The following is a 27,853-nucleotide window of genomic DNA, read 5'->3' on the forward strand; positions in this document are numbered from 1 at the left end:
ACTTCCCTAGGGTGTTCTTCAGGCCTTCCTGCGACACACATGGCCGTGGCCAGTGGTTTCATGATCAGCACAACAGGTTAAGAGGGACATGCGCTGGATGGCCTGTGGGAGGAGGGAACCAGTGGCTACTGCGGTAGGGTCTTGGTCAGAAGGGCTCTCGTCATGGGCAGCACAGTCCCTGTAACCCAAGCTGGCTTCCTTGCCTCAGCCTCCTAAGCAATCAGGTGAAAAGGAAAGAGCCACCATTTTGGTTTCTGGATAGTTTTTGTTTTGTTTGTTTGTTTTTTAGAATCAACTCATATCTAAATCATCAAATACTAAATTATAATAGATTGTCAGACTGAATGACAAACTAAAACGAAAGCAGTTAACCAACAAACTCCCTGACGTCAGAGAACTGACCAAAGGAATGGGAGCCTGCCTGGTGTGCGTCTCACATCTGTAACGAAGCAGGCGGCTTACAGAATAGACAAATAAAGGAAGAATTAAGCTGCATAAAGGCAAGGAGTCGTGTAGCAGTTGGATGTGTCACCATGTGAGTGAGCTGGGATCTGAGAGGGAAAGACATGATCCACACTGCGAGACAGGCATTTGTGAAGAACACATTTCACCACAGCATTCTTGGCAATCCCCATGCCTCTCTCCACCTGCTGCACCCACACACTTGCACTGGTATTGAAACCCTCTGTCCTGCGCTTCCTTATGGTAGTGACATTGACACGCTGGAGTAAAGGGGAGAGATCCTACCTAAACAAAGACATTCGTGCTGTGGAATATTGTTTTGTGATATGCTTATGCAATTTAGAGAGTCAAAGTAACTGCTGCTTGTGTTTTCCTCCCTGGCATGCAACAGTTAATACTGCTGTGTTTATCAGGGGTTGCAAGAAATGAGATATTCCATGCAGCGTAAAGTATTTACACATTTATAGTTGTGAGCACCTCAAAGACTCGAGAGAAAAGGAGAAAAACAATTACCTTTAAAAAGTAAGCATATAAATAGCAGAAAAACCCACTAATATTCTTTTCATTTGTGAATTATAGATCATTTGAAGCTATCACATTTATTGTGTCACAATGTCTTCTAGAATTCTTGCTTTTTCCACACAGTATGACATATTGAAATAACGACACACCCTAACATTGAAGTCCCATGACATGAACACATGTGTATAGGGTGCAGGCTACATGGGAAACAAATAAAAGCATTTTATGTGCCACTTATCATTTAGTTGGCTTTGCCAGACGTGTGATCCCAGAGCCCGAGGCTAGACTCTGTAATCATCTTTTGATGCCATGGCTATAAAGCTAATATTGTGGTTATTCTCAGCATTATGATCCAGCATGGGAGCCTGAGATGAGGTGGAGCTGTGTTCTTTATTCCACACGGTCCAGTAAAATGGACTACCATCCCACACTGTACCTCCTCCACCCTCCAGCCAGTTTTCTCATCACTGCAGGCTGCTTTCGAGCCTTGCATGGCTCATAAGAGGGCCTGCTTAGTGTTGGAGGAGAGGGAGGCCCGTCTCCTCCAACACTAAGTGCTGGTGCTAAGGAGACAAAGAATAGAAGAATCCCTGGGACTCACTGGCTACCAAGTCTAAATTGGATAGGCTCCAGGTTCAGAGAGAGTCTGTTTCAAGAAAATAAGAATGATAATGGAAGATGCTTGGCGGTAAACCCTGATTTCATCTCCATGGTGTACTTACAGATAGAAAGACACATGGGTGCACACAAACTCATACTAGCATTACACTTCGAGTGAAACACAAAAATATAGCAGCCAGACTGGAGGCAACTCCCATTGACTGAATGTTTTAACAGACAGTGGGTAGAATTTATACGACAAGAGAACTTTGTCCCCATTCTGTGGCAACCAACCCTAGAAACCAAACTTCTGTGATAATCTTCCTAGAATGTGAAGGGGATGAATCCCCAAATCCAAAACAGCAGGATCTCCATGACACAGGACAACAGGCTATCCAATTGGAGCTTATCAGTGGTGTAGCAGAAACCACAGGCCTCAAGCCAGACCAATGACTCATGGCAATGGACACTTACTAAAGGGTAAACTGTGTGTCTCAATGGGCCCCACTACAGCTTCCACAAGATTCCGCTTCATTTTTTTCGTGTTGCTTCGATTTCGGTTTTTCATTTAAATTTGGTTTTGATTTTGGGGGGGAGGGTTGCAAGGGCAGAGGGCAGATTCAAGTGGACAGGTAGATGAGTGGGATCAGAATGCATGATGTGAAATCCACAAAGAATCAACAAAAGTTCAAAAAAAAAATCTGCCCAGAATGGCCAGGACCTGCTAACATCCTAATGTCTTATTCCTACTTCCTACTGGGGTCTGAACAAAAATTGCAAGTATACTCAAACGCTGCCTGGCACCTTCTAGTTTATTGGATTTTTGTTTTTCTCCCCTTTCTCCTCCTGCTTTTTACATGAAAGTTGACCCATTCCATTCCATCTTCTGAATACCTTCCTAGGTTTTTGGCTGTCTGCTCAAGTACGTTTTTTTTTTTTTTTTAAAGATTAAGTCTGCATTATCAGTATAAAAGAAGTAAATTTCATTTGGCATTTCTATACATGTCCTTATAAGTTTGTTCTACTCATATTCCTCTCCCAACTCTGCCATATAAAGTCCCATGCATCCTGTCAACCCTCTCCCCACCTCTCATAGTAGTCTTTCCTGGCCTGTACTTGTATACACACTGTGGTGGTTTGAAAGAACAAGGTCAACAGTGTACCACTGAGGGCAGCCAGGGCAAGAACTCAATGTAGGAACAGGGGTGAAGGAACTGATGAAACCATGGAGGAGTGCTGCTTAACTGCTTGCTCAGCCTGGTTTGCTCAATATTGCTTTTTCTTATACAATCCAGGACCACCTGCCGGAGAGTGGCACTGCCACCTGTGAGCTGTATCCCCCTATGCCAATCATTAGGGAAGGAAATGCCTTACAGACTTGCCTATGCACTCTGATGAAGGTATTTCCTCAGCTGAGGTTCCTCTTCCCAAGTATCTCTAGCTTGTATCAAGTTGACTAGACACTAAATAGCACACTCCCCCAAGTTATTATCTGACTTCCTCCTGCATGCCATGGCATGCAGATTTATGCACTCACTAAAAAAAGCTAAAAGATAAAAGAATAAATAGCTTTTAATAAGTATATTGTAATAATGTACCATATCTAATTGGGACCTTTTAAAGCAATGGGTAAAATAATAGGTATTTTATAGTAGCAATTTAGATTTGATGATATATGAACTATGTTTAGAGTGACATTGACTTGAATGCTTATTTTGACCCAAGATGCTAACTTTGGAACTAATCAACAGCATACTGGGTAAACACGGTTACTGGGCAAATGTGAGGTCATTACTGGTTCAGGAATCACCCAACAATTACTAATGTCTCTGTTTATTGGGTAAATAGGATAACAAATTCAAGAACAATAGGAAAATAATGCATGACACTTTAATAAAAAAAAGTAGAGACATTACACAATACTGTTTCTAACATAAATATTTCAATAGTCCAGATTTTTATTCACTTGCTAAATATAGCACATAAAACTCAAAATGCTAATTATTAGTCCTTGAGTAAATATTCTAAATTAATTGTTGATGAAAACTCAACTTCCTTTAAATGAAACTACTAAGTCAAGCTTGTCAGAATCTTAGATTGTTTTGAACATTTATCACTCTAGTAGTAAAATCTTCAGTAAGCAGTACATTAGCCATAAGTCAAGAAAAACAAAACAACAAAAAACACCACAAAAGAATATCCCAGTTCATTTTTTAAGAAAATCCACTTCTATGTGGCATTTTGTAAGGTAAGTCTACAGACATGGAACAGAGCAAACAGAAAAAGCCATAAATACTTTCTACCTTATTAGGCTCTTACTTTTGTATTAAAATAGGACGTGGGATAGGGTACTGAATTTGTTAGGGTTCAATGTATCTATAATGTACAAAAATAAAGATTCTTAAAGAAAACACTGGTGGCACATTATTTCACTTTTACAGTATAAATCTGTAACAAATAATGCTCTCGACAAAAACTTTAAGACCCATAACTGACCAGAAAGTTCTAAACAAAATGTAGGGATCCAAGTAACTGCCCCTGTTATTAAGCTGAAACAAACTCATTCAGCCTTCAGTGTCTCAGTTAATCAGTTTTAATTTCTTCATTGTTCTCCACCTGTCTTTTAACATGACACTTGTTCGGTTGTTGAACTTATAATGTGATAGTATTTTAGCCCAATTTCCCTCTCCATATTTCCTTACACCACACTTCAAAATTCTGTCTTCTTCCCAAAGCCATGTCTGTTGAAAAAGAACAGAAAGTTACTCAAAGAAACATTCTTTACAGATAGTATTTCTTTTAGAAATCAAAGCAATACTTTGTTTCTTAAAAATGAAAATGATTTTGCTATATACTTTTGTATATATGAACACTCATACATATATGATTTTATAAGACCACACCATTTCCATGTAACATTTCACGGTAGTGTTAGAGAAGCTTAGCCACCTAAGATGGGACAGCTATACAGTGAGAGTCTATCTAACTTCAGGTTCACTGAGATATCTTAAGCAGCTTTCAATAAATAGAGCCCATGATTGTTTAGTACTTCACTAACAAATTAGTGAAAATTCTCTCCCTGTGCCGGGGAAGGTACACACAGATACAAAGCTTGCAAGTCTTCTGTAATTTCAAAAATACAACTACTATTAATTAAACACACAAACTGGGAGAAAATGATGAAAAACTTACTTTTAGAATATTATGCAAAGTGAAATAATTTAGAAATGAAGAGACAAGCACTGGGGCTAGAGAGATGGCTCAGTGATTAAAAGCACTTCTTGTTCTTCCAGATGACCTGGGTTCAGTTCCCACTATCCACATGGTAGCTTATTAACTATCTGTAACTCTAGTTCTAGGGGATTCAATGCCCCCTTTTGACCTCTATGGCATAAGGTACACTTGCATGCATATAAACACTTAACATAAATAATAAATAAATCTTAAATAAAAATAACACAAGAACTGTATGATTTCACTGATGTGAGCTACCTAGCGACAGGCAGTAAAAACGACAGTTACCAAGCATGGAAGAGAAAGGGAAAGGAAGAGAGTTTTAATGGGTTCAGAATTAGTTTTGAAAGGTAAGGGTAGACTGTGGCAATGATATGAAAATATGATTATGTTTAATGCTGCTAAACTGTACCCTTAAAAAGGATTAAGATGCTGTGAAGAGCTGGCTCAGCAGTTAAGAATATATTCTGTTCCTGCAAAGGGTCTGAGTTTAGTTCCCAGAATTGTGATGGGTGGCTTGTAATTCCAACTCCTGGGGACTCAACACTGTGAGCACCTTACTCACATGTATACCCTATCCCAGAAATATGTACAATTAAAAACAACAAGCCTTAAAAACCTTAAGATGAAACATTTACCATTATATATATTTTACTACAATTGAAAAAAATAAAATTCATATTAGAAAATTCTGGTGCTAAAAAAAAAATCAATGTATCTTAAAGACAAATATGAGATGAAAACTATCTTACAGATGGCTGAATACTAGAGAAACCGGCACTGACCACAGCCAAATCCTTTCAGGGTTGTATGCTACTTACAGTAACTGTGCCTTCTACTTTGCACCTTCACAATGACATAATTCATAGCAAAGGAAAAGCTTGTTACGATAATTCACACTATGTAATCTTTGTGTGGAGGAGATCCTTTTGAAAGGCATTTACTTTTTTCCTTAAAGGAATATGTTTAAAAAAGGATCTACAAATTTTAATGAGGCAGGCTGTAGTATTTTATTTAATAGACAAGGAAAAAAAAACTATCCAAATAGGAATTGAGTAATTTAAATGAAAAAATTAAAATGAAGGCTCCAATATAACATAAAGTTAAGTATGTCAGCTACCTTCTGAAAGGAGTTCTCTATCACAAGGTCAATAGTGGACAACCGGAAAATAAAACCGGAGGTTGGCAAAGGAAACAGCGGCATGGTCAATACCCATATATTCTTAAGATCATATAGTTTAATACTCTCCCTACAAGAGGAATACTGTCCTCTGACCGTTATCTATAAATGACACCTTTCCAACTGGGAAAGAGTCTGTGAGACACAGGTTTCTGGTTTCCAGTTGGAAAAGCAAAGCACTTGGAAATTATCACTCCTATCCACAATGGGGAAATCAGAACAACCTGAAAACCAGGCTTATATCCAGAGAATTAGTCATGGGGTACATAGTAAAGAATCAAAGGCACTAATGGAAGCTGGCTGTGGTGATGACTGTGAACCCAGTGAGGCAAAGAAAGGAGAAGCAACAGCCAGATGTGGAAGCGCACGCCGCTAATCCCAGCACTAGGGAAGCAGAAGCAGGTGGATCTCTCTGAATTCGAGACCAGCCTGGTCTATAGAGTTGAGTTCAGGACAGCAAAAGATACACAGAGAAACCCTGTGTATCTTTACATAAAGAGTTTGAGGTCAGCCTGAGCTACATAATAGCATATTTCAAATAAAAAATTATAATTACGCTGTCGAGGAGTAGGTGACTGACCTGCCTGCTAGCTGGACTGTCCCCACTGCCTGGATTCTGTATCCCCAAGACCTACTCCACCGTCCAACACCTCCCACCTCATGATCCTTCCTGAGGCCACCCATTCCCCACAACTCCAACAGATTCCATGGGCCCAGGTACAGTCCACACCAGTCTAAAGAACAGGTAAGTGACCTGCCTCTCAGCCAAGTTGCCCCACCCCCCAGAGCCTGATCCCTAGGGCACATCCCCTGGCCCTCTCCCTTGCCCATAGCCCAGACAGTTTTAGGAGGTCAGGCTGCTCGCTAACACTCTCTATAAGCCCACCCAATAAACCCAGATGTACCTCTTCCCCTGGGCTCCTAACCCTAACCCTGAGGGCTGAAATCAATAAAATAGAAACAAAGAATCAATGAAGCATAGAGTTGGTTCTTTGAGAACAATCAACAAGACAGACAAACCTTATCCAAACTTACCAAAAAGGCAGAGACAATCTAAATTAACAAAAGCAGAAACAAAAAGGGGGACATAACAATAGACACTGAGGAAATTCAGAGAATCATCAGGTCATACTTAAAAAACCTGGACTCCAAAAATTGGGAAAATCTACAAGAAATGGACAAATTTCTTGATAGATACCACACACCAAAATTAAATGAAGATCACATAAACAATTTAAATAAACCTATAACCCCTAATAAAATAGAAGCAGTCATCAAAATCTTCCAAGATGGGACAGATGGTTTTAGCACAGAATTCTAACAGAACTTCAAAGAAGAGCTAATACCTATTCTCCTCAAAGTATTCCAAAATTAGAAACAGAAGGAACATCATCAAAGCTTTTCAGGAGGCCACAGTCACCCTGATAACCAACCATACAAAGACTAAATTAAAAAGAATTACAGATCAATTTCCCTCGTGAACATTGATGTAAAAATAGTCTCAAACTGAATCTAAGATTAAAAAAAAAATCATCCACCATGACCAACTAAGCTTCATCCCAGAATATAGGTATGGTTCAACATAAGGAAAAAAAAAAAAACCACATGATCATCTCATTAGCTGTTGAAAAAGCCTTTGACAAAAATCTAACATCCCTTCATGATGAAAGTCTTGGAGAAATCAGGGATACAAGGAACATACCTAAACATAATTAAAGGTAACATACAGCAAGCCTATAGCTAGCATCAAATTAAATGGGAAGAAACTGAAAGCAATCAGGGACAAGACAAGGCTCTCCACTCTCCATATCTATTCAGTATAGCACTTGAAGTTCTAGCTAGAGCAATAAGATAACTTAAGGAGATCAAGAGGATACAAATTGGAAAGGAAGAAATCAAAGTATCACTATTTGCAAATGATATGATAGTATATAAAAGTGACCCAAAATTCTATCAGGGAATTCCTACAGCTGACAAACACCTTTAGTGAAGTGGCTGGATAGAAGACCTTTTGGAGGCATCACTACACCTGATTTCAAGCTCTACTACAGAGCTACAGTAATAAGAACTGTGGTACTGACACAAAAACCAACAGGTGGATCAATGGAATTGAACTGAAGACCCAGACATAAGTCCAGCACCTATAGACACCTGATCTTTGACAAAGAAGTCAAATTATACAATGAAAAAAGAAAGCATCTTCAACAAATGGTGCTGGCATAACTAGATGTCAACATATAGAAGAATGTAAATAGGTCCATACCTATCACACTGCACAAAACTCAAGTCCAAATGGATCAACGACCTCAACATAAATCTAGCTACACCGAAGCAGAAAATGGCCTTGAGGGAAGTGGCACAGGAGACAACTTCCTGAATAGAACACCCCACATCTGACAGAAGGCTCATTTCCAAAATGTATAAAGATAAACTCGATAAATTAGATATGGACAAATTAAATAATCCAATTAAAAATGGAGTACAGCTCTAAACAGAGTTTTCAACAGAGGAATTTCAAATGTCTGAGAAACACAAACAAATGTTCAAAATCCTTAGCCATCATGAGATTCCATCTTATAGCTGTCAGAATGGCTAAGATAAAAAATACAAATGATTACTTATGCTGGTGATGATGTGGAGAAGGGAACACTCCTCTATTGCTGGTAGGAGTGCAAAACTTGTACAGCACTTTGGAAATTAGTAAGACAGTTTCTCAGAAAATTGGTAATCAATCTACCTCATGACCCAGCTATTCCCCTCCCTGAGCATATACCCAAAGGATGCTCCATCCTACCATAGGGACATTTGCTCAACTACGTTCACAGCACTTTTATTCCTAATAGCCAAAATCTGGAAATAACCTAGATGTCCCTCAACTAAAGAATGGGGGGAAAAAGTGATATATTTACACAATGGCATATTACTCAGCTGTTAAAAACAAGGACACCAAGAATTTTGAAGGTAAATGGATGGAATTAGAAAAGAAGAAATCATCCTGATTGAGGTAACCCATACTCAGAAAGACAAACATGTATGTACTTATAAGTGGATATTAGCTGTAAAGTAAACAATAACCATGCTACAATTCACAGACCCAGAGAAGCTAAGTGACAAGCAGGGCCCAAGAGGGAATGCATGATCTCCCTGGGAAGGGGAAATAGAAGAGATCTCGTGGGTGGAATGGGGGTGGGTGGGGATGGCAACATGAGGGTTCAGGTTGAGGGATGGGGGAGAGTACTGTAAGAGATGGGTGGAAAGGGGGCACATTTAGGGGTCAGATAGAAACCTGTTGCATTGGAAACTCCCAGGAATCTACAAGGATGGTCCCAGCTAAGACTCCTGGCATCAGTGGATACATAGCTTGAACTGGTCACCTCCTGTGACCAATTTGGTGATACCCCAACTGTCAGAGAGCCTTCATCCAATAACTGATGGAAACAGATGCAAACCCACAGCCAAACAGGTAGAGCTTGGGGAATCCTGAGGAAGAGGGAGAGGAAGGATCATAGGAGCCAGAGGGCTCAAGGACATCACAAGAAAACCCACAGAAACAACTAACCTGAGCTCATAGGAACTCACAGAGACTGAACCGACAATCAGGGAGCCTGCATGGGACTAACCCCTCTGCATATATGTTATAAATGGGGACAGGGACTGTCTTTGACTCTCATGCTAGCTTTTGAGAACCTATTCCTCATACTGGATTGCCTTGTTCAGCCTTAAGACACAGGGAGGTGCTTATTCTTATTACAACTTGATATGCCATGTGTGATTGACATCCACAGGAGGCCTCCCCTCTCTAAAAAGAAGCAGAGGAGGAGTGAATGGGGGGGAGTAGAGGGAGGGGTTGGGAGGAGAGAAGGGAGGTTAAACTGTGGTTGGAATGTAAAATAAGTTAAGTTTAATTTAAAAAAAATATTATGAAAAGAATAATAAATACATTTACTGGGAGCAGAGTCCGGACCATAAGTTCACAGACAGAGTCATCCCTGGCAGGGATAATGAACTAGAACTGAATTACAGTAGTTAGCATTTATGAACCTAAAAAGTGGAAAAACTCTAGGGGTATAACACTTTTAAGTCTGACCTCCAGGATCTTTACCATATTTCAGAGTAAAGATAACATAAAATCCAGTGCTACTTCTGTCATGGGCAGGGGAAAAGAATATTTTGAAATACTCCCAAGTTCAAAAACTCCCATTCTCCTTCATGGGTGCCTATTCTCAAATAAGCTAATTTTACAAAACCCTAACTGACCCTCTAGATTCCCTCCTATCCAAGGAGTACTGGTGATTAAGTAGACTATGAAGCACATATGAAGGTCACAGCCCACAACAAATGGTCACTTAAAAAAAAAAAAGGCTTAGAGATTAGATCACATATCAATTTGGATGAAAGTGGCCTTATATAACCCAGTATAAAAACAAACAAACAAACAACCAAAAACAATACAAAGGCATCACGGGCTAATGAAGTAGCACCCCCGCATGGTGATGTGCAGGAAGCAAATCAAATTAGCTGTTTATTATTTTGACTATTATGCTATAGTTATCTATGCAAAGTAACTTTGAGTCACAGGAAATATTCCTAGTGGGTTGATTCTCAAAGTTCTTACACTTAAAATGATTCAAGTGCAAACAGGCTAGAAAAAACCAAACATATCTTAATTACAGTAAAGAAAAAAATATTCCAGACACAGTAAGATAACAAGGACTAGGTTTATTGATCTATTGTCAAGAGTTGGAAAGTCAGATAAACTACTACATCAATAGTTTCACATACTGGACAAACAGCTGATTATATTAAATGGGAGAAACAATGTCAACTCTGAAGTTTACTTAAGATCTGATCAAAGCTGGGTGGTGATAGCGCACACCTTTAATCCCAGCACTTGGGAGGCAGAGGAAAGATCTTTGAGTTAGAGGTCAGCCTGGTTTACAGAGTGAGTTCCAGGAAAGACAGGGCTACACAGAGAAACCCGTTTTAAAAAACAAAAACAGAAACAAAAATCCCTGATTAAATGGTATTATGTTGTAATTTCTGTGTGGTTTTCAAATGCATTAAGAATCTTATTAAGTTAGGCATATTAGGAAAATGAGTATAAACACTTACTTTAATATCTATAAATAATACTCAAACGGAGTGAAAAATACCTGTTTTTTCTTACGCTTGTGTTTCTCATCAGTGTCTGGCTGATTCTTTGAAATACATAATCCATTGATTCCAGAGGTTTTTCCGTTTCTTTCTGTTGATATGTCACCTAAGAATAAAACACCAACATTAATTCCTTCTTCACAATTGAAGAAACAGTGGACTTTCCAAAGGTTACCATGAAATTCCTGTTTACTTTAGCAACTCTAAGAAAATGAGCTCTATACGTTTAATTCCTTTTCCTTCAAATCTGGAAGCAACATAATTCTAGGAATCCATTTGACTACCACAGAAGGGTCCTCTCACCTCCAGAAACATATTTCATCACCTGTATAAAGAAGGAAAAGTGCTTTTGGTAGAGGATCACTGAAATCTTTTACGATACTTAATAACAGAATACATTTCTTCTCAGATATACATCAACAATAATCACCAAGAAAATTCTTTAAGGGACTGGTAAGATGATTCAGCCAGTAAAGTTCTTACTATACAGTCTGGTTATCCAAGTTCATACCTGGTGGAAGGAGAGAACCAACTCCTGAAAGCTGCCCTCTGACAATCGGCACTTGGGAGGCAGCAGTAGGAGGACTGACTGGTGCAAGTTCATGGCCAACTTAGGATACAGGTACTTTTTGTCTGCTATAAATTATTCTCAGACCACAAGATAATTAAATGGGAAATCAATAATAGAAAGATATTTTGAACAGCCTAAATTATTTGGAGATTAAATAAGCGAGTTAAGGTGAAAAATCACTTCAATTAAATGGAAATCCAAAGCCAAAGCAGTAATTAAGGAGGGATTTCTAGTACTTAGTGCATGTCGGAGGAAAACCTGGTCAGAAGAGAGAAAAGTAACTCATATACAAAGATGGGATAAGTCATGTTAATGTCAAGACTTCAACACTGTAGCAACTCAAAATCAATTTGTTTGCAAAGCTGTGACCAAAAAATATTCTAAAGAATACTATATTTAGACAAAAATTTTAAAGAAATACAAAGGATAGTCTTCATAGTGCAAGAATTTAGAAACTATAGATTAAAAAAAATCCAGACAAATAGGAAACAAAAGAAGGATGCAAAGAAAAGGGAATTCGGATTACAGAATTCATGAAGAATAAATTTAAAGCAGCAAGGTAGAATTTCGTAGGGATTATATCAAGAAAATAATGCTATAAGCCTTGATTATATATAACATAAGACCTAGGCATGATGTCACACATAAGTAAACTCTGGAGGCCAAATAAGAGGATCCCAAGTTTGAGACAGGACCAGACTACACAGCCAGATTCTGAACTGAACAAACTCACTCCAATTTGTTTAGTTTGATTCCAAACCAACTAAAAACAGCTAACTAAGAAAAACTGAAGATTGGCTTTTGGGGGGAGACTTTTGCTTAAAGCATTCTACACTCTAAAGCTTAAATTTGTATTTACAGACACAAAGAGTCAATTTTCAATTTCAAATTCTTTATCCAAACTTAAAAAATTATAATAACTTATTTACTTATTTACATGTGTGTGTACCTGAGGAAGTTAGAGGACAACATGGAATAGTGGCATGTATTTTACTCGGGCATGCATTGCAGCGCAGCTGGCAATGATTCAACATTAATGAGCCAACACCACTGTGTCTTTAAACAGAGAAAACATAAAACAAGATTGTGTATTCATTAGTCGATAAAAATGTTATGGAAAACTGCGTGTTGGTGGTGCATGCCTTTAAGAAGCAGGTGGATCTCTGTGAGTTCGAAGTCAGCCTGGTCTACAGAGCAAGTTCCAGGACAACCTCCAAAGCAATACAGAGAAACCCTGTCTCAAAAAACCAAAAATGTTATGGAATATCAAGGAACCTAACCTTTTGTATTTTCCCTGGTAGTACTGATTTGGAATTCACTTACTCAATGTTAATAATGAGCTTTGGTTCTTCACTGTGCAAAAAGTTGCTAAATACAGTTAAGCAGAAAACCAATGTGACTAATAGCCAAATAATTCAGACCAGACCATCAAGAAAAGCTAACTTTCTAAAGCTGGCTTTGGTTACCAGAGGTGCATTTTGTGATGTGGAGGTAAGGTGGCCAGCTACAGTATTCCTCTCTATTTCTAAAACTATAGTTAACAGTACTCACTTTGAAGAATTCCCACTCCTTTTTCTTTCTTATTAAAATCTGGTTGACTGCTTCCTTGTTTCAACTTAGATAAGACATTCTTGTGACACCTAATAAAACATGAGAGCTTGAGATTAATTCCAGAGACTAGTGAAAGTACAGAAGAAAAATGCATTGTTACCTTTGCTACAGGATCTTCTACACTGGTCTATTTCTCTTGTTGCTCTGCTTATTTAAGTGACCCACATTAATTTTTAATATTTCTATTGTCGAAGTTCCCTTTATTTCATCTTTTTATAGTTCATTTGCTCAGAAATCATGATTCTGTCAGTTTTCCAAATAGACCAAGGAAAAACAAACCAAAAAACTCCCAAACACTCCTTAAATTACAGAGAATTTACTTTCCTTCTCTCCTGTGGTTTCTAAATAATTTTCTGCAGGAGAATTCTCAAAACTCCTTTATTTGATGATAGATCATGTACTTTTCAGCTTCCAAGACTTTTTTTTTTAAAGTAAGTTTATACTGGAAATAATGGATGTGGCATTATTTTTTAACAGCCCTGCAAAGCTAGTATTATTCTAATTTTATATAGAAACAAATTAGAACCTAAAAAAAAGTGTGCTTGAATTTATGTAAGTATGTTAGCTCAACATAAAATGTAAACATTTTAGCTATACTTTTATCAATGAAAACATTTTGCAACTAGCAAATCCTCCCTCGTCTTTCCTTTCTTCTAAAATATTCTATTGTGTTGTGTTTCTCTAGAATGCTATTCTCAAACTCTTCACCTCTAAGTCTAGGGTCTACCTCCATTCCTGCTCCACCTTGGGACAATATTTCCTCCTTTTGACCTTGTCACCTCCCACCAGTTAGTGTTCCAATGATGGGTCTTTACACCGTTGGATTTTACAGTGCTGGGGGCTGTATCTGGTCCTTACACATGCTAAGCAAGTGCTCCATCACTGAGCTGTATCACCAGCTCCAAGAGTTTTCATCTTCTAATGAATGTTTCTCCTGTTTCCACAGAATCTCAAGTCACTCAGGAATGCTACTGATACCACCTTCTATCAGTCTTCTACAATTCTATTATCCCTCCAAGAACTTACCACCATTTATGTATCTTTCTTACACTTAGAGGTGTGATTAAGAATTATTTCAAGTCAGGCATTGTGGTGCAGGCCTGTAATCTTAGCATGAAGAGGTGACTTTACAGTTAAGTTCCAAACTAGCCAGGGCTGCATATTGAGACCCTGTTCCCTCTCCTCCCCAGATATTCTAATATAGTGCTTTTATGGACAACTCATGCAACATCTTGCATTCCTAAGTCCTAATCACCAATCCTTTCCACACTAAGTTAGCCAACCCCTCCCATATATTCACTCAGCAACCAAAATGATCCCCGAAATCATCTACACAGACTTTTTCCGCTCTTTGGACGTGTTAAATTGTCTCTCACAGCATTTATAGTAGATCAGAGTTTTTAAAAATAATTTTATAGAATTGGAATATCAGACACACATAAGAAAACGTAGCTTCTAGTCCTTTCCTATGCTAGCAACAAGTCTTTGTTATAATGCTAGAATACCAGAATAAGCTCACATCCTCTGTATCTGTTAGTCTAATAGCCTATTAGATTCCATATCAAAGCCTTTATAGCTAGAAATCCAATGATATTTCAGGGTTTTGAATATCTGTTGAGTTAAAGAGGACTCTGAGCTGTATCTAATCATAATATTTACATGCCAATCTTAACATATTTAAATCTACATGAATTGCTTTCATCAATGATTTTAGGGACAAAGAAAAATGTCACTTTACCTTATTATGGATTCTGTATCCACAAAGGATTCAGTTTCTGACTGTTGGTCATTAACACTTTAAAAGAAAAAAAAAGTTCTAAGAATATATACAAATGGAACTTTGTATAAGAAAAGTACCTGGCACAGTCAGGATACATTTCAACACACAAGAAACATCTTGGAAAGGAAGCCTGGTTAGATTAAGGACTTACGGAGTCCATTAAAAGGTGAACACCTTTGCTTAGATGTGCTTAAGAGGTACAAATCTAACTTCCCCAAACACAAGCTAAGCATAGTTAATACTGCAACCAATAACTTACCATGTTTTCCTTTAGAAAACTATTCTATGATGTTTTCTTTTAAAATCTTTGCTGGAGTACAACTGATATATGAAAAATACAACAAGAGTTTAATGTATATAACTTGATGGGTTCAAGTTTATTTTCTTGTCTTTTTAATCTGTCTCAAATTGAACTTTTGAGGGACATGGTGGTACGTGGGAAGTGAGATAATATCTAACCCAGACAAAACTCAAACTCATGCCCCTCCTGCTTTAGTCTTCTCTAGCATAAAAGCCATGCACCATGACATTCACTGAGCTTAAAACCAACCCCCACAAAACAAACCAGCCCCCCAAACCCCTCCTTTTGTTTTCACTAAAACAACATTTAAAACCACAACACGACAATTTCAATTCTATTTCTCCAATAGGTCTACTTCTCTTTCCCGAAATATCTTCTCCTCCCCCCCACTCCCACTTTCAGTTTCTTTTAAAGTTAGGGTCTCATGTAGTCTGGTTGGCTTCAAAGTTGCTATATAACCAAAAATAACCTTAAACTTCTGACACTGTTTTCACAACTCCCAAGTGCTAGGGTTACAGGTATATACTGGGCTGGGAATCAAATCCAGGGCTTTGTGTAAGATAGGCGAGTACTCTACCAACTGAACCACACCCCTAGCTCCACATATAATAAATCTTAGCCAGCTGAGCATACACACCCTTTAATCCTAACACCTGGGATATCAATGAGTTTGAGACCAGCCTAGTTTACACAGTGAGTTCCAAACCAATCAGTGTTACATAATGAGACTCTGTCTCAAAACATAACAAAATTTCCCTTCAAGGTTCTGCTCAAAACTAAAACCTTTGCCTATCTTAATATCAATATTTACATCATATCAATAGTTTAGTGATGAACTATAGATTTTGTGCTACAGTTTGTTTACTGCCTAAAACTCTTACCAAATGGTTTATAAGCTTTACTAGAGAAAATAGTTATCTCCTCCAGTCTTAAAGATGTAAGATTTTCACTCTCCATGGCATTTGTGTACCCTCACAATCACACCTCCAGTGGGCACCTGCTTCACTCGCAGTCTGTCAATTGCTGTCCTGCTACTGGCCTTCTGATGCTTGATTCTTCCCAGCTTAGCTTCCAGAAAGGTTTTGATATTTGCTTGATTACCAATTTCAATCTTACTTCTAGTTTTGACTTTCCTCTCTGTAATTAGTACTCAGGTAAATTTTTCATATGTGTCTGGTAATGAGCCAGGCATGAAGGATGCCAAGCCAATTAAGATGTTCAAAGTTAATCAGGACCCTTCAACAAGGTCTGCGGTATAACCCAGTGGGTAGAACATTTGTTTAGGATGTATAAAACTCTAGGCTTGATAAAATGCACACACACATACCACCAAATAGGAAAACAAACAAACAAACAAAAAACCTCAAAGGAAATAACCAAAACACTTAACAACAACAAAAAACCTTCATAGAATTCTTAGTATTATGATAAACACATAATTTATTTTCAAAGTTAAGGTTTATCACGGATACATGACTTGATAGCTTGTACTGTGGGAGCACAAACCTAACAATTTTAATCAGAGGGCTAGGCAAAATTTACACAGGTGATCTTTGAGGAAGAATATCTTTGAATGGAAAATATGACCTTATCTTGAAGAGAATAAAAAGGCAGCAATCCGGGAAAGGAGGAACTAAGGACCTTTCCCAAGAAAAAAAAGGTAGTACTTTAATATCAGAGAAGTCTGTGCTGTGTTGCCAGATAGACGGTGAGAAGAGAGATCAGATTCCTAGGATCTGGAGTCACAGGTAGTAGTAGTGAGCTACCAAGTGGTTAATGAGCAGGAAACCTGGGTCCTCTGCAAGAGCAGCAAATGCCCTCAACTGCTGAGCCTCCACTTCAGCCCTGACAAGTTCTTTTTGCCCTTTTTTGTGAGTCTTGCTATATAAGTAGCCTAGGCTGGCTCTGGACTCAAGATCCTCTTGCTCCAGCCTCCAAAGTGCAGGGATTACAGCTATGGGCCATCATGCTTACCTTAGAAATGTTTTCTTTCCACATCATTTCAAAGAAAGAACACTGCGTGAAGTGGTGTACACCTGTCATTCTAGCACTTAAGAGGTAACGGTAGGTGGGTCAAAGTTCAAGGTCACCCTCTGGTCCATTACCACTTTTGTGCTTTGTGGTCATTAAGTAAAATAAAGGTTACTGGAATCCAAGTCCCACAATAACATAAATGTCAACTGATAACTCAGACATCTGAAATGAGGGTTGGGAAGGTTGTAAATAGAGCAGATATTCTGGTCAAAAATATGTCGTATTACTCAGTCATTTAAAAAAATGCAATCATGAAACTCTTAGGTAAATAGATGGAGCTAGAAAAACAATCATCCTGAGTAAGGTAATTCAGATCCAGAAAGATAAATATCATATATACCCACTTATATGTGGATCTTAGCTGCTAAGTCATAGGTAAGCAAGCTATAATCAGCATCGCCACAGAGGTTCATTAGACAACAAGGGACGGGGGAAGAGGGATGAGTCTCCCTAGGAAATAGAAATATAATAGTTATATATAGATAAGGAGGGAGGGCTGGAATTGGATGATCAAACAGGGAGGGAGAAGAAAGAAGGAGGAAAGGAAGGGAATATAAGGAGAGAAAGCTAAAACTAAGGGTCATTTGAAGTGTTATATGGAAATCTTATACAGTAGTAGTTTCCTATTAATATATATACACATGGAGGCAATCTAAGTAAAATTGTCAAATAACAGGCGAGACACAGCCCCAAATGAATATATCTTGTCACCAAATGATGCTTCCAGTATTGGGAATGGGTTATATTTAATTTAGATGTGCAAAAGGGGTCCCATGGGAACCCACAACCTAGGCTATTGTCAAGGCTATTGGTAGCTTTCCACAAACTGACAATAAGGCCCTACTATTAAAGACAACACCTCACAATTCAATGAACATGGAGAAGTCGAGCTGGTGCCTACACAGAGGCATTATCCATACTGACTACTATTCATGTACTGAAGTGTACTCTGTATGCTACCAAAGAAGAAAGGTAAAGACCAACCTAGCTACAAACCCTTCAATCTACAATGATGACCTTCCAACAAGATACACTAGTGCAACAGTGACTCAAAACTTCTATAGGAGGAATCAGTCAATATCTGATTTGAAGTAAGGCCTACTCTATGAGATGGAATTCATGCCCAGCACTGCTTGAGTGGTAAAGAACCTGAGACTAGATTGTTCAGGGACCTAGGAGAAAAACAAATACTACTTCTTCTAAAGGAATAAAGCAATAAAATGATTCCTAATGACATTCTGCATTACTCATGGATCTGTATCTTATTCAACCATCATCAGAAGCTTCCTCCTGTAGCAGCCTGGAACAAATACAGAGACCCACAGCTAGACAATACAGCCTTAAAAGGGATGTCTCCATCAAATCCCTTCCTTCAGGGCTCAGAGAACTATGTGGAAGAGAAGACAGAAGAAAGTGTCATAGCCAGCAGGGATGGAAGACACCAAGGAAACAATGCCTTCTAGATCCAACAAGGCTCACATACATATGAAGTCCAGAGACTGCAGCATCCACAAAGCCTACACTAGGGAGGTGGAGAAAAGAGTGATATGGCTGGTCAGAGAAAGGAATAAAAGGAGTAGACAGGAACCAAGAGGTTTTTGCCTCTGAGAATTCGTGGAGACAGGATTTCCAGGTAAGATCTATTGGCTTGGCTGCTTTGCTTCTCTGATCTTCAGCTTGAAGCTTGAACCCCAATTATCTGTCTCTGGGTTTTTAATTTTCATGTTATAGTTGTTCTCTGATACACACACATGCATGCATACATGCCTGCATGCATGTGTGCAATGTTTACCTTCCTCCCACTCCCCAGCTGGGTGTGTGGCATATTCCTATGAATGTAGCATTTGGGTGGTGCAGGCAGGAGGACCAGGATCTATTCAAAGTGAACCATAGTGAATGTCTGATCAAGGGTAGCTGCAGTTACACAAAAAGTTTTCCAAAAGAATAAAACAAAAACCAAACATCAAATAAACACCATCTGTTGGCTGGGGATGTAGCTAAAACAAACAAAAATCCTAAAGCTAAACCAACCTTGGAAATTCCCGAAAATAACCTGAGACTGAATACTACCTTACAACAGATAGGACTAACTAGGGTAATTCTTCAAGCATTGGAGCCAACTGCTGGCTTTTGTTTTTTGAGTAGAGTACCATATCCTTGAAAAATATAGAGAACAATATCTTAAAATACCAGAATAACTTAGTATATACCAAAGGAAAGTAGGATCTGACTCCAATAAGAGGACAAAATGAACCAGGTTTCTAATTTTAACCTCATTTCTTAAGCACACCTTCACTATATACATTAAAGTGGCATTTTCTAACTCCTTACTTTGCTTAACATATAATCCATGTAAATTATGAAATAACTTTATAGTATTCTAAATATTCAAACCATCAATTAGAGAATACAGCAATTACTCAATTATTTAATAATGGCTTACTTAGCATCACTTATGTTAAAGACAAAATATTCCTAAGACCTTAATAAAATATCAAGAGTGTACAAACCTTTTTCCTTGATTCAAATTAACTTCAGTTTCTGTTTCAGTATTAGTAGTGTTTTGCTGATCCTCAGAAGCAAGTGTCCTTGCTTTCTCATTTTCCACTACTTTTGTTGCTGCCTTAAGAAAAAGATGAATATGAAGGAGGAGGAGAAAAAAAAGAATACATTAGGCATTTTAAACAAGGAACACATAATCTTCTTTGACAGCTGTAGAAGTATTTGTTCACAGGCTAACAGAAGGTATCAAATTATTTTCACAATTCTGACAATGCTGGCACTATCCTAGCTATTGCTTGGGTTATAAGCATTATGGGAGGTTTGTTTCTTCTCCTGTGAATATAATCAATAGAGAATTTTCTCTAGGCAATTTTAAACAAAATGTTAGTGGCTAGAGACCTGCCTTAGCAGTTAAGAGCTTTTCTGGCCAAGGACAAGTTCAGTTCCCAGTACCTGAATTGGGTGGCTCACAACTGCTCCAGGTAATGTGATGCCCACTTCTGGCCTCAGCTGGTACTCACATACATGTGTCCATATTGATATACACACCTAAGTATTCTGAAGTATAATTATAGTTCACTTTAGTCACTCATTAACTTAAGATTTGGGCTAGATTTTAAGACTTTCTCTTTCATTATAACATTTTCTCTTTCCTTGAGATGTGTACCTTCATTAGAAAAGTTGATGATTTTTCATTTAGCACACAATCCACATAATTCTTAATTTTCTCCATCATGTAGTTATAGCTGAAGTGTTGAAAAAAGGAGTGGAATGGATCTTTGTGAGAGATTATCCTGAGTAACTTCCTTCCTAAAGGCTAAAGAAAAAAACAGAAATGTATTAATATAAAACAAATTCCAAGTAAATATGTATTTGATTGAAAAACAATTATTTTGGAAATATAAACTCAAAGAGATACAATTAAGAGTCATAATTCTTCTTTAAAAGACCATGTATTTTCTTCCTTTTTAATGGTCCTACATTCCTGAATGTTTTGTTTTGGATATATACGAGGAAACAGAAATTATAAACTTAACTGTTTACTACCCAGTTAAAAACAAAACTATGGTTAAATCTGTTTACTTCCATAATCTGATTGCATCCCATTTTTTGTCCTCACCTATAATATTACCCAGAACTCAGAATGTACTATCTTTATAAATTCCTTGGGGCTGAAGTGTGCATAGCTTGTCAGCAGCAGAGTGCTTGTTTAGTCTAAGCAATAACTCAGGCTCCGTTCTCAGTACGGCCACTTCCTCCAAAGTAAATCTCTTTACATTTGCACAACATATTTATATGTCTATAAGTAACAGTATAATTTACCAGTTTTGATTTATTTATATATTTTGGTGTGTATATGTGATGCATGTGTGCTCTTCTGTGCCTTCATCAATGTCAATCTTCTTTTATTGCTCTCCATCTGATATGTTTAGACAGGTTATCTCACTTAACCTGGTCCTCACTGGTTGGCTAGTCTGGCTATCTACTAAACCCCAGTGATCCTGCCAGTCTCTGCCTCTCAACAGTGGGATTACAGGTACCTGCCACCATGTTTTGCTTTTTATGTGGGTGTTGGGAATCTGAGTGCAGGTCTTCATACTTTTGCACAGCAAGCAATTTACTTCATTGCAGCATCCCTGATGTCCTGTGGCTTTAATCTTATATACACAGTATCATTTGTAAAAGTGTGATTTTCCTGAAACTTGCTTTATTTCCCTTAATTCTATGTTCCTGGCAATTACTTATGTTAGTGTTAGTGTACAGGAAAAATTATTTGTACCACTATCTAGTATACTGATCAATCACCATTTGTTCATGTAGTTGCTTGAAGAATTTAGGTTATTTGCTATTATTAATGCTCAAACATTTTATCTTAATCCTTTTGTGCTCAATATAAATTTTTTCCTATATAGTAGCTGTCTCAATGCTGGACAAGCAATAAATACTATAGATCTTGAAAAAATTGTAGGCTTGATCCTAGACTAACTGTGTCAGTAAGATCTGGGTTTTTCCTATTTGTCTTTAAAGCTTCATGGCTTTTAGAATACAGAAAAAATGTAAGTTATTCTAAGATATTTATCTAGAAATGGAACTCACTGGAATGTGTACTTGCATTTTTACCTTGACTCTCTAATGCACCGATACGTACTTCAGAGAGAAAGATATGCAGGCATCTAAGCACTCTGTCATCTTCTGGGCCAATTGTTGGTGTTTTAATCAATGAAAAGTGCAGCCAGTCTGAGAGTATGGAAAATAGTTCAATGAGTCAGTTGGCAATGTCTCACTGATCATGCCAACACTAGGGAAGTTGAATAATTTCTCCTAAGTGCTTTATGTGTATTAGCTGTATGTTTTCCTCTTATAAGACAGAAACAGAGTAGAGTTTTCATTAATCTAGTAATACTAAGAAGGAAATACAAGGGAAGGAAGTCTAACAAAATCATCAGGCTCTCTTCTGAAATTTCTGGGGTGTTATATCCTAGGAGAAGGATCAAATCAAATTAGGCTATGGCAGTTATTAATTATGCCAATTAGCTCCTCAACTCTATCTATAATTTATCTATGAGGACATCAAATGGCATTCTGCCTTTAATAGTTTTCAGGCAAATTAAACACAGTATGATAATACTATTTATTTGTAAGACAACTGAAATGAAAATCACAGGTAAGGTCTATAGAGCAACTGCGTTAACTACTTTAGAAAACTATAGACAGCACCTACTAAAAATGAATGGATGTTACTTGATAAGTAACCAGCAAATAAGTACAAGTGAGCATGTCTAGTTATTACTCAGGAATTTTACTCCTAAATATACAATGAACAAAAGTGCACAGGTCTGCCCCACAAGACATATTAAAGTACTTTTCAGCAAAGAATGAACTAACTTAAATGTCCAGCACAGTAAAGATAAATTGCTACCTACTCATACAACAACAAAAATAAAGGAACAAACTATTATAACCACAACCTTGTATATGTTCCATTATAAAACAGATTTTTAATGGGAGAAGGATGGTTAGTAATTATTCCTGGGGAAGACCTCCTCAAATGACCAGAATTGGATAAGGTTATAGGTTCTTATTTAAGATAGTCTTAAAAGGATCTCTCTCTCACCACACACCTACATCCACATCCACAAGCTTGAGTGCAGGATTACAGGTATGTACCATGCCTGGCTGATCTTTCTTTTTGATGATGCCAAGAACCAAATCTAGGATGTGTACATGTTAGGCCAAATGCTATAGTCCTACTATAGAGCTACATTCCTAGCTAGCTAATTTCCTGATGTAGGGGCTCCTACACAAGTGTGTTCCTTGGTAGAAACTTATCAACTTAAATACCTAGAACACATTATTTTCTTGTAGAGGTATAAATATAAATTTGCAAAAAAAAAGTAAAATTATCTTTTCTCTCTTTGAAGATATTTAATTTATCCCACACCCCTGTTTTTAATATTTTATCAAACAGAAGCCTAATGACAAACTTCAAACAATCATATAACAAATTCCAGCTGGGTGTGGTATCACTCTTGAGATCCCATCTCAAAAAAGGAAGGGAAAGAAAGAGGAAAAAAATAAAGTATAGAAAAGTGGGGAAAGAAAATGAGTGGAGGTTCTAGAAAACAAGCAAGTTATTCTGCCTTTCTACATTTATGCTGCCTAATGTGACAGCAACCAAACCTCCAATGTAGCTTCTGAACCCTTGAAATGTATAGATCAAGCAGGACATACTATAAGTACTTGATATAAAAAAGGGTAACTGAAATACTAAATTTTTGTATTGATTATTGTTAGAATTATTTAACACATTGAGTTGGGTAAAGCATTCCTTTTCTATTTCAATTTTCTTTCCATTTTCCTTACCCCATATAAACAGTTGTAAAATGAATTCTATCGTTTTAATATAAATAATTACCGTGTGAGATTCCAGATCACAAAATATTCTTTCAAACACTTCTTCTGCTTCCTTAAAGCTGCCACTTTCCATGCAAACAGCCACAGCCTTAAAGATGACAGATACAAACCTTAAGTTGCTTTTGAAGATGTCCAATCATTATTTGACTAAGCGCATAGTTAATTCTGAAAGATGCCATTTTAAACATTTTTATGTATTTTATTTGATAAAGATAGTCATTTTTCAATGATAAAATAATTATGGCTTAAAAAGTTAAAAAAAACTCTTGCTAGTACACATTTACAATAGTATGTTCAGTATCTCTAAGCAGTAGTTTAAATAGATTAGAAGCAAATTTACTATCTGAAAAGACTACTGATCCCATTGCTCATTCCCAAATGCTCTAAATGGTGGAGACCTTACAGCTACCTCCATAGAACTGTTTTTTTTTTTTTTTTTTTTTGGTTTTTTCGAGACAGGGTTTCTCTGTATTGTTTTGGAGGCTGTTGGTCCAGCCCGGCCTTGAACTCACAGAGATCCGCCTGCCTCTGCCTCCTGAGTGCTGGGATTAAAGGCGTGCGCCACCACCACCCGGCCCCATAGAACTGTTATATGAAGCGCATACAACAGTGTGGCAAAGAGACCATATACTAAATGTTACTGTCATCTCAACTGTCCAGTAGTGTAGTAAATAGTCAGCTTTCTTTAGAGTCCCAAAGACTATGAAAACACAAAAATCTTTTTTCTCAGTTTAAATTCTTACAAGAAGCAGGCGTTTTTCTACCTGATGTTTTATCTCCAGGTCCTAATTTCATTGACAATCAATCACACAGAGTAGGAAACCACCTTGGGTTCTCTTGTGCAACTTAAGGAGAAAAAATGTAAAATTTCTGCAAAGGAAATTCATTGAACTAAGGAAGTACTGCTTTAGCTGCAGGTAGATGTATGACTTTTCTGGCTTCTTATTCTGAAGCAGTCTACTATAATTCAAGTCTTAGTTAGCATGGTTAAAGTCTACATACTCTGGCTCATAAAAGCCCACACATGGTATGTGTGACATCCCGGGTTCAAAACTTGAACCAGAAGTAATACCACATGATAAACAAGCAAACCAAAGCACTTGCTATTTTTCCCCTAAATTTATAGTCCTTAGGTAAAAAAGAAAACATGAATCCCTAGTTTTAAAGTTTGTTTGGTAATCTTTAAATAGCTACAGTGCTTCCTGCAACATGGAGGCAATATACACCTAAATATGAAACATTAAAATTTGGGTCTTGTGCTCATGTGAGACTAAAATGTTTTAAGTGAAAGGATTTCATTAAGATTTTTATATAGCAAAAAAAAAAAAAAAAGACTTTCATAAGCACAACTTCTGACAGGTTATTTGTATTATGGGTGTTATGTTTTTGTATAGTGACAGTTAGTATTCACTCTCAAATTTATTGGACTTCGAAGCGTATTTCCAGAATGGACTAACTGAGAAGACGCGCCCTGAACATGGGCAGCACTATTTCAAAGGCGATGGTACGCTATGGGCTGAGTAAAAAGAAGGAAGCGAACACCAGCATTCCCCTCTCTCTTCTTGACTGTGGACATGAGATAACCGACCACTTCATACTCCAATGCTATGCCTCCCCCAGTACACTGTATCTTCTCAGACCATAAGCTGTCTCTCTGACTACCTCCTTCCTTTTTTCCTTATGTGTATAAATCTCTGCGCATACACATGTGCAGGTATCTGCAGAGACCAGACAGGGAACTGGAGTTACAGGTGGCTGTGCACTCCTACCGTGGGTGCCGGCAACTGAACTGCTCTTAGCTACTGAGCCATCTCTGCAGCCCCTCCTTACAGTGCTGCCTGTTAGGTATTTTGTTTCACCAGTGAATAAAGTATTGGTACAATAGTCTAGCAAAACAACAAGCACAAATACTCATACCTGAATTTTAATTAAATCCTGTATTTCTTTATTAAGTTTGTCATGTTCCTTTTCAATTGAATCCCAAATCATCAAGGCTGATTCCAAGGGTGTAATACGTTCATCACTTTCAAACTGTGCATCTTTTAAAACAGAAAAGTAAATTGACTGGAAGTAGAACCTTAAAAACCTCATTCTTTTTCAAACTTATCAACTATATACTACATGGAGGCAGTTTTCACACAGAACAGTTTTGGGAAATGACTTTTCTAATTTACACACACACACACACGAAAAATAAAACCAATGATCATAAAAACCAGAAACTTTTTATTTTTTTATTTTCTTTACGACAAGGTCTTGTTATGTAGCACAGGCTGGTCTCAACCCCCTAGTTCTTTCTGTCTTGGCCTCCAGAGTGGTGGGAACACAGGTATGTACCACAATGCCCAGCTACCATTTTAAGCGTTTTGAAGGTAAAAATGCTTATCTGATCACGTCTATATTTTAAATTTTAGGGGCAGGTACCCATGTACTAGCTATATTCCTTTAAAGCTCTAGTTTCATGGCAGTTTTGGTTCATTTCAACTCAACTATACAATAAATGACTATATTCACGAGAATTTTAAAGCTGGGAATAATTTCATACATTAAATAGCACACCCATATTAGCAGTTTCAAGGATTTTAATTTTCTGTTGGCCTCTTTTGGCATTTACAATATATCAGATTTTTAAAAAAATATTAATTTATAATCCAAGTTGTGCTGAGTACTTAAGATACAAACACAAAGAAACCACCATGCAAGGGGACTCAAGTCTATAATCCCAGCACTTCTGAGGCTGAGGCAGGAGCATCAGTCACAATTCAAGCCTAGCCTGGGTGAGACCTTGTTTCAAAACAAAAAATAAAAAACAATTCCTGTCCATGTGTACTTCACATATCCATAAATGATGCAATGTGGACAAGCCAATGTAACTGGTACTTTCCTAGAAGTACATTTTTATGCCACTCGCTCTCTAGGTTTGCTCTACTTCAGAACCATTCAGGTACATCTGGAAATTGTTTAAGTTCTAGAATAGGACCTAGGGATGCAGTTCAGTAGAACACTTACTCTGCACACATGAAGCCAAATGCTGTAAGAAGAAATAACAAAAAAAGATAATGAGAAAATAACCAAGAAATACAGACAGGATAAAGAGAACATTTGGGAAAGCTGAGATGGAATATAAGGCAGGATACAAAAGACATTCTCACTAATAAAGAAAGCTTATTAAGCAACTCTCCTTGTTCTCTGAAGTAGGACTAGAAACCTGGGAGAGGTCACCGTAAGTGGGAGAGGCAGATACCAGGACCCTTAAAGACCACTTACTGTGTGTCTCAAAGAACAGGTCATCTCAGCAGATGACACGACCCTGTACCCAAAAGACCCTAATAACTCTACCATAAAACACTTGGACTTGATAAACCCTTTTAGTGAAATAGTAGAACATAAAATCAAAATGCAAAATTCAGTAATTTTCCCTTATACCAATAAGTTTGTTAAGAAAGACATCAGGAAAAAAAATCTTGATCACAATAAAATAAAGTACCTAGGATTAAACTTAACCCGGGAGGTAAAAGATAAGTACAATGAAAAATTGAAGGTATTGACGAAATTGAAGACACTAAAGATGAAAAGACCTCCTATACTCACAGAATGACAGAATATTGTAAAAAAAAAAAAAAGGCTATCGTTATGAAAGTGATCAACAGATTCAATGTAATCCATAAAAATTCCACTTACATTTTTCATGAACTGGGGGAAAACCCTAAAGTTCAAGTAGAAGAACAAAAGATCCCAATAGAAGCAGAGTGGACAAAGCAAGAGGGATCACATAAACCCCTTCCCTCTAACAAGGAAAACAGGTGGAAAAATGCAAAATCATGTTGCAAAGGACAAGGAGTAGACATAGAAGCAATGACAATGAGGCAAACCAAAATTGTCGAGTGTCTCCTTGGAAGTGAGCTGCTAATTTGTACCTGTTTTCTGCCCTGGGCTTACTTTGGATGGGGTTTGAAGATGTGGAAGGGCGGGCAGTATTTTACAGGG

The 27,853-nt window shown here is 37.6% G+C and overlaps 1 protein-coding gene across 5 annotated transcripts in view; it reads right to left on the minus strand.

The window, feature by feature from the left end:
• Nucleotides 1-3,460: 3,460 nt before the first annotated feature.
• Terf1 (telomeric repeat binding factor 1) overlaps nucleotides 3,461-27,853 on the minus strand; it is a 29,498-nt gene continuing 5,105 nt past the window's right edge. For 2 of the 5 annotated variants that reach the window (XM_021225258.2, XM_005066704.4), the window contains 8 exons: nucleotides 25,784-25,905; nucleotides 23,868-23,954; nucleotides 20,619-20,768; nucleotides 19,960-20,072; nucleotides 15,073-15,129; nucleotides 13,275-13,363; nucleotides 11,152-11,258; nucleotides 3,461-4,325 (listed from right to left, as the gene is read on the minus strand). In XM_021225258.2, the coding sequence (XP_021080917.1) occupies nucleotides 4,164-4,325; nucleotides 11,152-11,258; nucleotides 13,275-13,363; nucleotides 15,073-15,129; nucleotides 19,960-20,072; nucleotides 20,619-20,768; nucleotides 23,868-23,954; nucleotides 25,784-25,905 (887 nt within the window). In that variant the 3' untranslated portion in view covers nucleotides 3,461-4,163. Of the gene's footprint in view, nucleotides 4,326-11,151; nucleotides 11,478-13,274; nucleotides 13,364-15,072; nucleotides 15,130-19,959; nucleotides 20,073-20,618; nucleotides 20,769-23,867; nucleotides 23,955-25,783; nucleotides 25,906-27,853 lie in introns of those variants that run through there. The other 3 variants (XR_005875628.1, XR_002382147.2, XM_021225259.2) reach the window with 3 other exon arrangements.

The sequence above is a fragment of the Mesocricetus auratus genome, unplaced genomic scaffold (assembly GCF_017639785.1).
Source record: "Mesocricetus auratus isolate SY011 unplaced genomic scaffold, BCM_Maur_2.0 Super-Scaffold_6730, whole genome shotgun sequence".
Lineage (NCBI taxonomy): Eukaryota > Metazoa > Chordata > Mammalia > Rodentia > Cricetidae > Mesocricetus > Mesocricetus auratus.